Source organism: Lissotriton helveticus, chromosome 6 (assembly GCF_964261635.1).
Source record: "Lissotriton helveticus chromosome 6, aLisHel1.1, whole genome shotgun sequence".
In the NCBI taxonomy this organism is placed as follows: domain Eukaryota; kingdom Metazoa; phylum Chordata; class Amphibia; order Caudata; family Salamandridae; genus Lissotriton; species Lissotriton helveticus.
The window spans coordinates 1,878,454,867-1,878,468,128 of record NC_136067.1 but is presented as its reverse complement, the minus strand read 5'-3'; the positions used below and the strand labels follow the sequence as shown (position 1 = coordinate 1,878,468,128).

Below are 13,262 nucleotides of genomic sequence, written 5' to 3'. Positions count from 1 at the left end.
GGGGCTCCTGAGGGAGTTTTAATGTGTTTTCCTTTTTCGTTGCAGGTGGAGTTACAGGGCAATCCGGAAACAGAGAGGTGCGAATCAGTACTTCAGCGGGCACATAGGGGTGCCAGAGCCTAACCTAGAACCTCATGTGAGGCTAGGAATCCGAGACGGCGCCCCAGTAGTCCTTCGGGCGGTTGTGGGCCTGTGCAACCGGGGGTTGCTTAGATACGCCCCGCAAGGGGCGTGAGTAGTTTATTACCATAATGATCAGCAGCGGGGTGGTTCGCCACTGTGCTGATTGGCTCATCAGGCGGGCAGGTGGCGAGAATGCGGCCTGCCCTTGGATTGCCCGTAAGATAACCCAACTAAGTGACTAAGTGGTCTGCAGTGCGCTTACAAGTTTCTACATCGCTGTTTGGGTTTTTCCGGCTCCATTCTTTCCTCAAAACGGAGCTTCAAAGAGTTGCTAGGTATGCAGATGCAGGCGCTTTAAGGAGTGGAAAAAAAAAAAAACCTCATTCACAACCAAATGGTCTATTAAAGAGCTGTGAAGGGCTCGGATGCGGCTGTGTGTGCGCCCGCAAAGCCGTCTCCTCCCGGGCTGCGCACGCGACGGGGAGGGGGGGCAAGTAACTCAACATCTTAGATGGTCATGCTTTTGAGCAGGGGGGATGGCGTCCCCCCTGTAAAATAAGTGGGGGGACGCCGTCCACCCGCGTGGTCCCCCGACTCGAGCCCTGCTTGTGTGGCTCGGCGGCCCATGTGGTCAAAGACGAGAATCCCAAGCGCGACATTGAAGGAGCGCGCTCCTAGGATCCGGCCCCCCGGTCCAGTCCCTCCCTTCCTGGTTGGTCATCGGGCGGGCGGATCGCCACAAGGCCTCCGGCTGCCCAAGTACTTCCGGGTCGCGGGGGTGACGTATTTCCGGTGGGGAGGGGGGGGGGGTGGGGGGGGGAGACCGAGGCCTATTTAGGGGCTCAGGCCAGTGACCTCGGTCTCTTTGCCCCCCTTCTCCCGCACCGGATCTGCTGAGCTCTCCCGCGTCCTGCGCCTCCACCCCTGTCCTTAGTTTAAGTTTTTTTAACTTAGTCTGCCCCCGACTCTTCACCAGGTCCAGGTCGTGTACGGAGGCGCTGGTGGTCGGCGGAAGCGAGCCGGCGGCAGTCGAGAGCGTGGAGACAAAGGCCAGTGGCGTCCTTACAGCGGCGATCCGGCAGGCCAGGTAAGGGTGGTGCGTGTGGCTGGGGGGGCCGTGCGTAGCTACAAGGAGCGGGGGCAGGGGTGCGACACGAGGCGCTTTGTATCCGAGGCCCCGATCCCTTGTGGCTGCGGGCGGGTGTCTTTGGCGGCACGGTTCTCCTTCCGGGCTTGTGGGAGCGCTGGTGGTGGGACTGCGGGCAGGGCGCGTGGGCGGCGCATCAGCTGGGAGGGACTCGAGGCACGAAGGGAGACGTGCAAATAGCACCGGCTGCTAGCATATGGTCTGGGGGCCAGCAAGAGGCTAAACAGACAACCGGTGGGGCAGGAGGTAGCCGTGAGCGTTATTAGCACAGGCCCAGTCGGTGAGAGAGTCTGAGGAAGATGCCGCCTAAGAAAGTCAGCCATAAACGAAAGGATGCAGAGCCCGAGATCGCCCAGATGTTAAAAATGATATTAGCAAAGCTTGGCAATAATACCAATGAGAGTAGTGAAGAGGAGGAACCGGTGCCAGAGGAACCAGCACCTGGAGGCATAGAGCGCCCACGTAGGGAGGGAGTACCCCCCAGGGCTGCCTTCCCCCCCTTTGGTCAAAAAGCCTAGAGTGCAGGGCAAGGTGAAGGGGGGGGCAACCGCAAGAAGGACAGGGCTCGCGATGCGAGCGGGCCAGCTGGCGGGGGCGAGAGTCCAGTAGGTCCCGCCCTCCCACTCCCCATGGGGGTATCGCCTTCCCCTCCACCGGCACCAAGCACAGACTCGACGAGTAAGGATTTGGGCGCCCAGGTGGACCCATTAGGGACAGCCCTGTCAGAGATTAGGGAAGCATTGAAAGTATTAGTGCCAGTGCAGACTCCGGTTGAGCTACCTAAAATGGCGACACCCATCCCTCCTTCACCTCCACAGCAAGCAGGTGGGCAGGCAGGGGCGTCACCGGATCCCACAGCAGGGATCATAGCAACTGTGTCCGCCCTGGTTAATCAACTGGCATCACCCACAACCTGTCCTATAGCGGGTAACACAGCAGTGGCTCCCTGCGCTACCCCGAGTTCTGCAGAGCAAGATGCACTGAGTAATATTCAGAAGCAGTTAGCCCTACTGGTTGAATCCCGTGGCAAGGCCACTTTGGCGGCAGGACTTAATCCCTCAGTTGCGGCAGGCCCGTCAACGCCCATGGGAGGTAAGAAGGGGAACGACCCAATCAAAACTCTGGAGGGTGTTGTTGGGGGAGTGCAGGGCAACGTATTGTCTCAGCCTGGGGCACTAGCTACCCATGTACCTAGTGAAATGAAGGAAAAAAATCTGGAAAGGCGAATATGTGGACATATTCGCGCTGATTCGGCCAAAGAGGCAAGATGTAGAGTTCAAGGAGAGGGAAGGAAAAGAGGGGTCATTTAGGGATAGGAAACCAAAGATAGAGGTGTCCTTTACTAATTGGTTGTGCGGCTTCCATGTATTTACTACAGTTATGTTGGAAAAGAAGCCAGAGTTGGCAATTTCATTGGTGTTCTATACAAATAAGATCCTGACGGCCCACTCCTTCCTGGGTGGGACAGCCTGGTTAGATTACGATAGGGACTTCAGGTGAGCAAAGGCAGCTAACCCAAGTATAGGGTGGGATCAAGTGGAGGTCAACGTGTGGTTAGAGAGTGTCAACAGCAGAGAACAGCACACCAAGCAGCCTTTTCGGACATCTCAGGGAGGCCCGGGGGAGAAGAAGGGGACGTGTTGGGCATTCAATAAGAAAATGTGCACCTGGTCGACGGGGCAGTGTAGGTTTAGGCATGCCTGTTCTTTCTGTGGCCACCCCTCCCACCCGGAGTTTAAGTGCGTCAAGAAATCTAAAGAGCGGGGAGGGGCTGGAAGCAGGGATGTTCAGCCCCCGCAGCCTTAAGCTGTCCACACCTGTGGATATTGGGAGACTGGTTTTTTGGCTTAATCAGTATCCAGACCGGACAGCAGCCAAAGTTCTCTATTTAGGTTTTTCTGAAGGCTTTCGCATCCCGGCCCAGGGCGTGGCCCCAGTCAGGCAATGCAACAATTTGCTTTCAGCGGGCAGGCCCCCCACGGTAGTGGCTCAGAAAGTGGAGAAGGAGCGCGCCTTGGGCCGGGTGGCTGGCCCCTTCCCGTCCCCTCCTTTAGATGGGTTTGTTTGTTCCCCACTGGGAGTGGTGCCGAAAAAGGAGCAGGGACAGTTTAGGATGATCCACAACCTCTCTGCACCACGGGGGGCATCAGTAAATGATGCCATGACCCCTCCCTGTGTTCGGTGACGTACTCTTCCTTTGATGCAGCTTTGCAGAAGTTGAGGGACTTGGGTCCTGGCGCCATCATGGCAAAAACAGATATCGAATCAGCCTTCCGCCTGTTACCGGTGCACCCATGTGATTATCATCTGTTGGGTTTTCAATTGAATAACCAATTCTACTATGATAGTTGTATGCCAATGGGGTGTGCAGTTTCTTGCAAGTACTTTGAAACTTTCAGTTCCATGCTGCAGTGGGTGTTTACACTCAGAACGGGCTATGAGGAGGTGGTACACTACCTGGATGACTTCATGGTCATGGGCCCGACTGCTTCCGAGGCTTGCGCCTGGGCCCTGGGGAAGCTGTTGGCCTTGTTTCAAGAGTTCAGGGTGCCCTTGGCACCAGGGAAGACAGTGAGCCCTGATACATGCATGACCTTCCTGGGCATAGAGACTGATACAGTGGCGGGAGAGTGTAGGCTGCCCCTTGACAAAATTCAGGCCTTCTCCCTGGCCATTGAGGCAGCTCTGGTAGGACCTAAGGTGACCTTACATCAGTTGCAGGGTCTGGTAGGTCAGCTCAATTTTGCGCTAAGAATTATCCCCATGGGACGTCCTTTCTCCAGGTCAATTGCTAGGGCCATGGGCGGGCTGTCCCACAAGCACCACCGAGTGTGCCTGAGGGCGGAGGTGAGAGAAGATCTCATGGTATGGCGCAATTTTTTGAAGGACTTCAATGGTAAGGTGGTGTGGCCTGCGCCACAGGTGTCTAGCACAGAACTAGGTTTGTTTACAGATTCTGTAGGCAGCAGTGGCTTTGGGGCCATATTGGGGCCTTCTTGGTGTGGGGCGCAGTGGCCAGCTGAGTGGCATGAAGTGGGATTGACTAACAATATAGCCTTCCTAGAACTTTTTCCAATTGTGGTAGTTGTGGCCATTTGGACTGACCGATTCAGGAACAAGTCTGTGGTTTTTTGGTCAGACAACATGGCAGTAGTGGAAGCCATCAACAGACAGGGTGCCTGAAGGACTTCAATGGTAAGGTGGTGTGGCCTGCGCCACAGGTGTCTAGCACAGAACTAGGTTTGTTTACAGATTCTGTAGGCAGCAGTGGCTTTGGGGCCATATTGGGGCCTTCTTGGTGTGGGGCGCAGTGGCCAGCTGAGTGGCATGAAGTGGGATTGACTAACAATATAGCCTTCCTAGAACTTTTTCCAATTGTGGTAGTTGTGGCCATTTGGACTGACCGATTCAGGAACAAGTCTGTGGTTTTTTGGTCAGACAACATGGCAGTAGTGGAAGCCATCAACAGACAGGGTGCCTCGTGCAAACATGTGCTAAGATTGTTAAAACACCTGGTGGTGGAATGTTTGAGACTGAATTTAACATTTAAGGCTGCACACATACCGGGGGTGGATAATCATGCTGCTGACGCCCTGTCTCGTTCCAAGTTGCAGGACTTCCGGAGATTCCACCCGCAAACGGAGTAGCGAATGACAGTGTTCCCTTCGTCACTGTGGTCGATTGGAGCCCCGCGCTAGCGGGGCTGGTAGGTGCCTCACTGAGCGACAGTACTAGGAGAGCGTATCAACAACATTTCAATTCGTACAGGTTGTTTGTGCAAGGAGCCGGTATCCCGGGATTGTTTTCTCATGAAGCGATATATGGCTTCCTTCAGCTCTTAAGGGATCAGGGCAGGGCGGTATCTTACGCAAGGGTACATGTGTCTGCAATAGGTTTCTTTGCTAGACTAGCGGGGCAAGGTGACCCGAGTATCTCCTTTGTTGTAAAGAAGGCCCTGACAGGCTGGGCCAGGTTGGAGGGGCCCAGGCGGGACTGCCGGAGGCCTCTGGACATAGCAACCCTATCTAACATCATAGTGGCTCTGCCTAGGGTCTGTTGTTCTCATTTTGAATGCACACTTTTTGGGGCTGCCTTCTCTTTGGCCTTTTATGGGGCCTTCAGGCTTTGCGAGCTAGTGGGGTCCTCTAGGTCTGACCAAGGGGGGGGTCTGCAGTTCCTGGACACCTCTTTATCCCCGGGGGCCTGGTAGTGACCCTCAGAAGGTCCAAAACTGACCAGGGTGGGAGGGGATCTACCATCCAGTTGAACCCTGCTCCTGGAGTTATAGCTTGTCCTGTTGCCCGGTTGCACGCGTATTTGGTGCTGCGCCCTATAGTAGGGGGGTCAGCCTTGTTCAGACATGAACAGGGCCATTGTCTTTCCCAATATCAATTCAAAGCAGTCTTCGGCCTGGCATTAGTAGAATTAGGCTTAGAGGGAGCAGGGTACTCCTCGCACTCTTTTAGGATTGGGGCAGCCACGTTAGCTGCCGGGGCGGGCCTGTCAGCCAGCACGGTGAAGGGCGTGGGGCGCGGGTCATCTAATTGTTTCAGGAGGTACATCAGACCTGACCTGTTGTGACTAAATGTGGATTATGTGTCTTACGACAAAAAAAAAACAACAAAAAAAACAAAGTGATAAAAAAAATTTGGATTATGTGATCAAACTGGTGTTAACTTTTCCATTTCCATCCTATCCAGTAAGATGCCCGCGAAGGTGGTGTGGGTACTGGGGCACTCGTTCGTGCGGCGCGCCACGGTGCGGTTGCAGCAGAGGCGAGTCGAGAAGCCGGCGGGCTTAAGCAGGACGGAATTCCTGTGGCGGGGCGTTGGGGGCTTGCGAATTCGGCACCTACATCGGCTCGTGGAGGACATAAGAGAGCAGGTGGGGCAGAAGACCCCGGACTTGGTAATCATTCACCTGGGAGGAAACGACATGGTCGACAGGGGACGCCTGGCGGTCAAGGAAGAGTTGATGACAAAGTTAGCTTGGTTGGGGCGGATCTTTCCTTTGGCCAGAATTGCCTGGTCTTGCATGATCCCACGCAGGACCTGGGGCCCCGGAGTGCGGGCTAGATCTCTGAACGTTTCAGTTAGGCGGCTCAACGGGGAATTGGCCAAGTTGTGCTCAGCGAAGGGCCGTTTTTGCCTGATTCCACACAGGATGATTTCGGGCGAAGCAATGTACCACCAAGATGGAGTACATTTGTCGGACTTGGGCACGGATGCCTGGATTAAAGGACTGTGGTCTTTTGTACTGAACGCAGGTGGGGAGGGTGACAGACCTAAGGCCCTGGGTCACCCTTGTGGCGGTAAAGAGACCTGCGAACATTGACATTTACACTCACGATGGATGGGAGTCCGCCCTGCACACTCTCTAGGCCAGCACTGAGGGGCGGAGACGGTAAGCTCTCCGCTGGGAGAAAGGTGACCACCGGCTGGGGAGGCTAGGGCGACAGGTTTCGAGCCTCCTGGGTTCCTGGGCAGCCTGGTGGTCGGGGGGTGGGCCCCGGAATGGCGGACAAGGACCAGAGGTGGGGCCCACCACTCTAGGGCACAGGTGGGTTGCACCTTGCGCAGGATGACCCCCCTCTTAGTGCTGGGGGTTTGTTACAAATTGGAATGTCAATTATTAAAAGTGTGTTATGTTTTGCTAATTATGCAATTTGAACTTACTTGTCATATTTATGTGGTATGCAGATTAAACATAGCCGTTTTAAACCCACGCAAATCTTTGTCCTTGATATGCTTGTGGGTTTCAGAGTTGGAGGGAGGGGGCGGGGACATGCTGGGGGGTCCCGGTCCTATAGTGTACGGGTTTCCCCGTTGCGGGGCTGCGGATTGTTTCTGATCTCCACCCCTCCATTCTGTAAGTCACAAATGAGGCTTTCAGCTAAATGCCTTCAATCCTTCCGAGGTCGGTAAATGTCGTGCAATAATTTGAGTAATCGGAATATCTATTATTTACAGCATTTAGAAACCACAAACGTACTGTATTAAGCGCTATGTAGAAAACTAAATATTAGTGTGCACACAACACCCCCTAGTTGTTGTTTGATTTAGAGCTGTGATGTAGCCATTTGCATTTTCCCTGAAGAGATCCTGTTTGATTTTACAAGGAAGGCTGCTCAGGTCCGGGTTTCTGGCACTTTTGAGGATGTTTGTTTTTTCGTCATATTTTGAGACGATCGCCATTGTTACAAGCTATTTCCTTTTTATCCTCTCGGGAATAGACGGGAAGGGCTGGTCGGATTTTGTAAAATCAACACAGGACCTCCGTGATGAAAATAAGAATTAAAAAAGCACCATAATACAATACCTATTGGGTACTCCGGTATCGCAGATTACGATGTTATTTGTTCTATATTTTAGGTACATAGAAATGATTCCAGTTACTCAGAAACATCTGAATTTCTTCCACATCAGTACAAAGCACAAAAAGCGATGCGGTAGATGAGCCGAGAAAGTGCAAAATGTTAAGACTTGTTTGTGTAGGTCATGGGGCCCATTAAGTCACTGATGGTTTTAGACCATATTTAAAAGGAGCATCTACGTAAAAGGAAAATAATCCCTGTTTCCGCATCACGAAAAGTCGAAAGCAATAAAGGGTACCAGAATGTCTCTTTGGTTAATGATGCAAAATTAACAACATTCATTGGATCCCCTTTATGCTATTTCTGACCAATCCTGTTAGATTCCCTAAAGGGACCAGTAAGTGAATGACGTCACAACCAGTCTTAAACCCAAGCAGACGTCATCAAACAACGCAACATTCTAGAATGGTCATTTCTAGTGATTGATAAAGACGCAGGTCTAGGGAAAAGACGTCATTCCTAATCAGTGGATGGTTCTTTTAACTTCATCCTGCAACTCATAAGCCAAAGGCCAGCTTGGCATCCTGGCACACAGCCGGTACCATTAGGACCAGATACCAAGGCAGCTACACCGATCTTTGCTATGGACAGGTAAGATTCCGCACAAACCACTGCTTCGCTCTCTTTTTACCTCAGATGTGTCCCCTTGGTAAGTGCTGGGTGGCAATCCAAGCACAAGGAGTCTGTTCCCTACTGGTGGGCGAACCAAGGCAGCACATGGTGTATGTTCCCCATTGGTGGGCAAACCAAGGCAGCACAAGGTGTCTGTTCCCTACTGGTGGGCGAACCAAGGCAGCACATGGTGTATGTTCCCCATTGGTGGGCAAACCAAGGCAGCACAAGGTGTCTGTTCCCTACTGGTGGACGAACCAAGGCAGCACAAGATGTCTGTTCCCAATTGGTGGGCGAACCAAGGCAGCACAAGGTGTCTGTTCCCTATTGGTGGGCGAACCAAGCCAGCACAAGGTGTCTGTTCCCTATTGGTGGGCGAACCAAGCCAGCACAAGGAGTCTGTTCCCTACTGTTGGGCGAACCAAGGCAGCACAAGGTGTCTGTTCCCTACTGGTGGGCGAACCAAGGCAGCACAAGGTGTCTGTTCCCAATTGGTGGGCGAACCAAGGCAACACAAGGTGTCTGTTCCCTACTGGTGGGCGAACCAAGGCAGCACAAGGTGTCTGTTCCCAATTGGTGGGCGAACCAAGGCAGCACAAGGTGTCTGTTCCCTACTGGTGGGCGAACCAAGGCAGCACAAGGTGTCTGTTCCCAATTGGTGGGCGAACCAAGGCAGCACAAGGTGTCTGTTCCCTACTGGTGGACGAACCAAGGCAGCACAAGATGTCTGTTCCCTACTGGTGGGCGAACCAAGGCAGCACAAGGTGTCTGTTCCCAATTGGTGGGCGAACCAAGGCAGCACAAGGTGTCAGTTCCCTACTGGTGGGCGAACCAAGGCAGCACAAGGTGTCTGTTCCCCTATGGTGGGCGAACCAAGGCAGCACAAGGTGTCTGTTCCCAATTGGTGGGCGAACCGAGGCAGCACAAGGTGTCTGTTCCCCTATGGTGGGCGAACCAAGACAGCACAAGGTGTCTGTTCCCCTATGGTGGGCGAACCAAGGCAGCACAAGGTGTCTGTTCCCTACTGGTGGGCGAACCAAGGCAGCACAAGGTGTCTGTTCCCCTATGGTGGGCGAACCAAGGCAGCACAAGGTGTATGTTCCCTACTGGTGGGCGAACCAAGGCAGCACAAGGTGTCTGTTCCCTACTGGTGGGTGAACCAAAGCAGCACAAGGTGTCTGTTCCCTACTGGTGGACGAACCAAGGCAGCACAAGATGTCTGTTCCCTACTGGTGGGCGAACCAAGGCAGCACAAGGTGTCTGTTCCCTACTGGTGGGCGAACCAAGGCAGCACAAGGTGTCTGTTCCCTACTGGTGGGCGAACCAAGGCAGCACAAGGTGTCTGTTCCCTACTGGTGGGCGAACCAAGGCAGCACACGGTGTCTGTTCCCTACTGGTGGGCGAACCAAGGCAGCACAAGGTGTCTGTTCCCTACTGGTGGGCGAACCAAGGCAGCACAAGGTGTCTGTTCCCTACTGGTGGGCGAACCGAGGTATGCTGAACCTGGCTCGGGCTGACGCCGTGGACCATGCGCGGCTCTGAGGGGCAACTGGAAGGTGCGTCACAGACGAGCCAGGGCACTGCCCTCTCGCCAGCTCCGTTATGCAGCTTGATAAAAGCAAGAAAACCAGCAGGGCCCGACATACTGAAGGCGAGATGCTGCGCCTCTGTGGGAGCAGGAGTAAATGTGAAACGTGTGGTTTTTGTCTCAGAGTAAAAGTGCTTCAACGCCTCGTCAGAGGTGGTAAGCACTTTATAAATGCAATTACAGTACTAGGAATCCTCAACCTTAATTAAAAATATAAGAGGAAGTTGAATATATGTCTGGCAGGCAGATAGGCTTGCTTTGGCCCATCGCAGGCTTTGGCCCTTAGGGCCAAGGGAGACCCCGGGTGGGCTTCCCCCTAGGACTGATGGCTTGCCCTCCTCGGCTTCCACACACACCTCAGTTCCCCCTCATCGGAGCCGAGTGGGCTGATCACACCAGGAAACTCTCAACTTGCTGTTCATGTTTTGGTTCAAGTCTCACCCCAGCCACGGTTACTTGGGTCTGGAGAGGTCACGCGGCGCAACACCCCCACTGTACCGCAGGCTGCCATGGTAACCACCAAGAAATGCATAGGAAGAGGTTATTAGATTTGCACATGGTGTGGCTGGTTACCATTCAAAACTCACAAGGAGGGATGTTAACTAACACCGTCCACCGACCACCGGTCCTCAGAGTTGTGCTGGAGACGACTTCTAAGATCGGGTGTGCAGTTTGCTATAATCATAGACTGGACACAAGTTGCATTTCTCCCTTGTCTTTAGCCCTGAAACGTCAGAGCTTGTGGTCTCCTGTTACACAGTTCTTAGATGATTGTGCACAACGATCCTTTGCACCTACACCCGCCCGCCAAGGAGTACCTCAAACCCCCGGACTTTTCTTTCATTTTCATTTAATATAGTTAAGTATGATGCCTGTTAATGTAATTATATTTGTGTGTGTGTGTGTGTGTATATATATATATATATATATATATATATATATATATATATATATATATATATATATATATATATATATATATATGTATAATACACTTGCTCTTCTTCTCGTACAACTGAACATTTCTTATTTCAGACAGCTTATAGTTTTTCTTTTCACTGACAAATTGTTTAGTTATGTCTTATTCTTTGCAAAATTATTTGTACTATATTGTTCCATATTCTTGTGGGTTATTATGTTTTTAATAAAATTAACTCACTTTTAAACTTAAGACCGGGGTGACCCTGATGTGACTTCCACAAACCTCGAAGTCAACATTGTGGAAACCAGTTGACTATAGCACCGTTTCCAGTACTAGGCGTTCATTTAACAAATCAGTGCACTCTGGGAACTGTAGTCTGGGTTCATCTCCAACTAACACACATGAAAACATGCAAGAAACCTCAGGCCCGGAAATTTGGGTCTTACTAACCTGGAATCATCTGATAATGATGGGCAATCTCGATCATTTTCTTCATGCATAACGTACCGATTCTTTGCAAATGTATCGTTTTTGCCAGAGGCAACAGGAATGCAAGCTGCCATGAACTGACTGCAATGGGACAACTACGAAGGGACGAGCTGCTTAAAGCAACAGGTGCACCTGCGAATCTGAATAGGTACCAATCTGTGCAGTATGTGGAAGATCGTCCAGAATGGCTTGCAAAGTGTTATTTTTGGTTTTACCATTAAAAATGCACTAAAAACTCATGCTGAGAGTTAACAGGAAGTAAAATATTAGTTGTATTTTGCCCCAAAGATCTCTCTGCACACTTTAGTTTCGGTAATATTAGCAAATCCTATTTACAGCGCTAAGAAGCGTCGCCTAAAACAAGCTCTTGTTGCAGCTGGTGTTTCTGCAGGCGCAGGTGCATTGCCGCATTTCGGGGGGCTCTTACCCTTGCATACTTCTTCGCCTTCTGCTTCCTGCGGCTCTTCTTCTCCCCTTTGCTCTCTCGCTCGCCCCCTCCTTCCTCCAGGGGCTCGTACTTGTCCGGGAGGGGGGCGAGGTGCACCTTTTTGGAGCTGCGCTTCTTCTTGCCTTTGCGTCCATCCCCCGGCTCCTTCTTGGCCCCGGGGGTCCTGGTAGGGCTGCGGGCGGGGGTCGAGGTGGCGGCGGTGCCCCCCTCCACCTGCGGGGTCTGCCCGCTGCCCGGGGGGTGCTCCTCGGGCACGAAGGAGAGCTGGTCCTCGCCCGGGCGCAGGCGGGGGTACTTGGCCTTCCTCTTCCCCTTCTTCTGCCTCATTTTCGGGGCTGGTCGCCCTGTCGCTCCCTCTGGGTCGCGCTGTCAGGGTCTGTGTGTGATCAGCTGTGCGCTGCGGGACCTGTACTCTGCCCTCCCTGAGCCCGGGCAGGGCTGATGGGAGGAGCCTGCCCCCTGGCCTTGGCAGGCGGGACTGCAGGGGCAGGAAATCCACAAAAGTTCACTACAAAAGTCAACAAACACCAGAAGCACCACCGACTTCAAACACACATGCGGCTCTAGGCTGCCAAGATTACATTGTTCTGAGCCTCCCACCCGCTGATGCACTGCCGGGGTACATGCTTGTTTATTTATCCAGGTGGTTACCCCCACCCCTCACACTTTTTGAAAGTTTTTTTTTTTTTAAATCAGGCATTCGTTTCCAAGTTTTACGTTTTTGGTTAATTCTGGCGCTCCGATTGGATTGGACGTTAAGGGGGAAGTAAACAACTAACACCGTTGGTAAACAGCGCGCTTCCCGTTGGAAGAAACTCCCAGACGTGGTAGGTCGAGGGGATACACACACCGCAAAAGGTGCAAACTACCTTTGACTCCATTTAATCCATTCCTGTCTGGGAGCTGCGCTAGACGGGCTGAGCCCCGGATCTCACTGCTACACGCACAGTGCTCTACGTCACCTGCCTGTTTTGTGGTGGTGGGGGAGGCGTGTAGATAAGCGCTTAGTAAAGGTACCGTAGCCCCAACACAAGCAAAGAGAATGCCCCTGAGAGAGCACAAATCTGAAAAATGTATAAGTGCACCATATTTACAAGCACGTAGTTAGTTAACATATACCTTGCACCAGAGTGTCTTATACCCAGTAGTGAAATGTATAGAGTGTTCAAGTAGGATAACAATAATCATAGCAATGTGAAGACTAATGTAGAAATGTTGGAATGAATATGAAAACCTCACGTTCTCATGTTAAGTGATCATGTAAGAGTAAGGTGAAACCTTGCAAACCAGTTAAATTGTGTAGGCCTCATGGCAATTCACAAGTAAAAATAAAAGTGCTGCTAAAATAATGTGAGGTGGGATTAACATGGTTCTTCCAAAATGTATTATCGAATTTAGTATTGAAATATATGTTTTATAGATGTGTTGCATTATAGAAACGTGTGTTAGTTAAGAATACTGTTTAAATCAAGTTAAATGTTTTCAGAGTGCAGGGACCCGCTTCATGTAAATCAAGTAGGCCTGAACAGATAATGTCGCTTCTTTGATCTGCAATGTGCT

General features: G+C 51.9%; 1 protein-coding gene across 1 annotated transcript in view; it reads right to left on the bottom strand.

Annotated features, from left to right (window-relative positions):
• Positions 1 to 12,116, bottom strand: part of C6H1orf115 (chromosome 6 C1orf115 homolog) — a 97,772-nt gene extending 85,656 nt beyond the window's left edge. Inside the window, exon 1 of the mRNA XM_078649811.1 lies at positions 11,682 to 12,116. Within this exon, the coding sequence (XP_078505937.1) occupies positions 11,682 to 12,029 (348 nt within the window). The 5' untranslated portion in view covers positions 12,030 to 12,116. The remainder of the gene's footprint in view (positions 1 to 11,681) is intronic.
• Between the last annotated feature and the right edge of the window lie 1,146 nt (positions 12,117 to 13,262).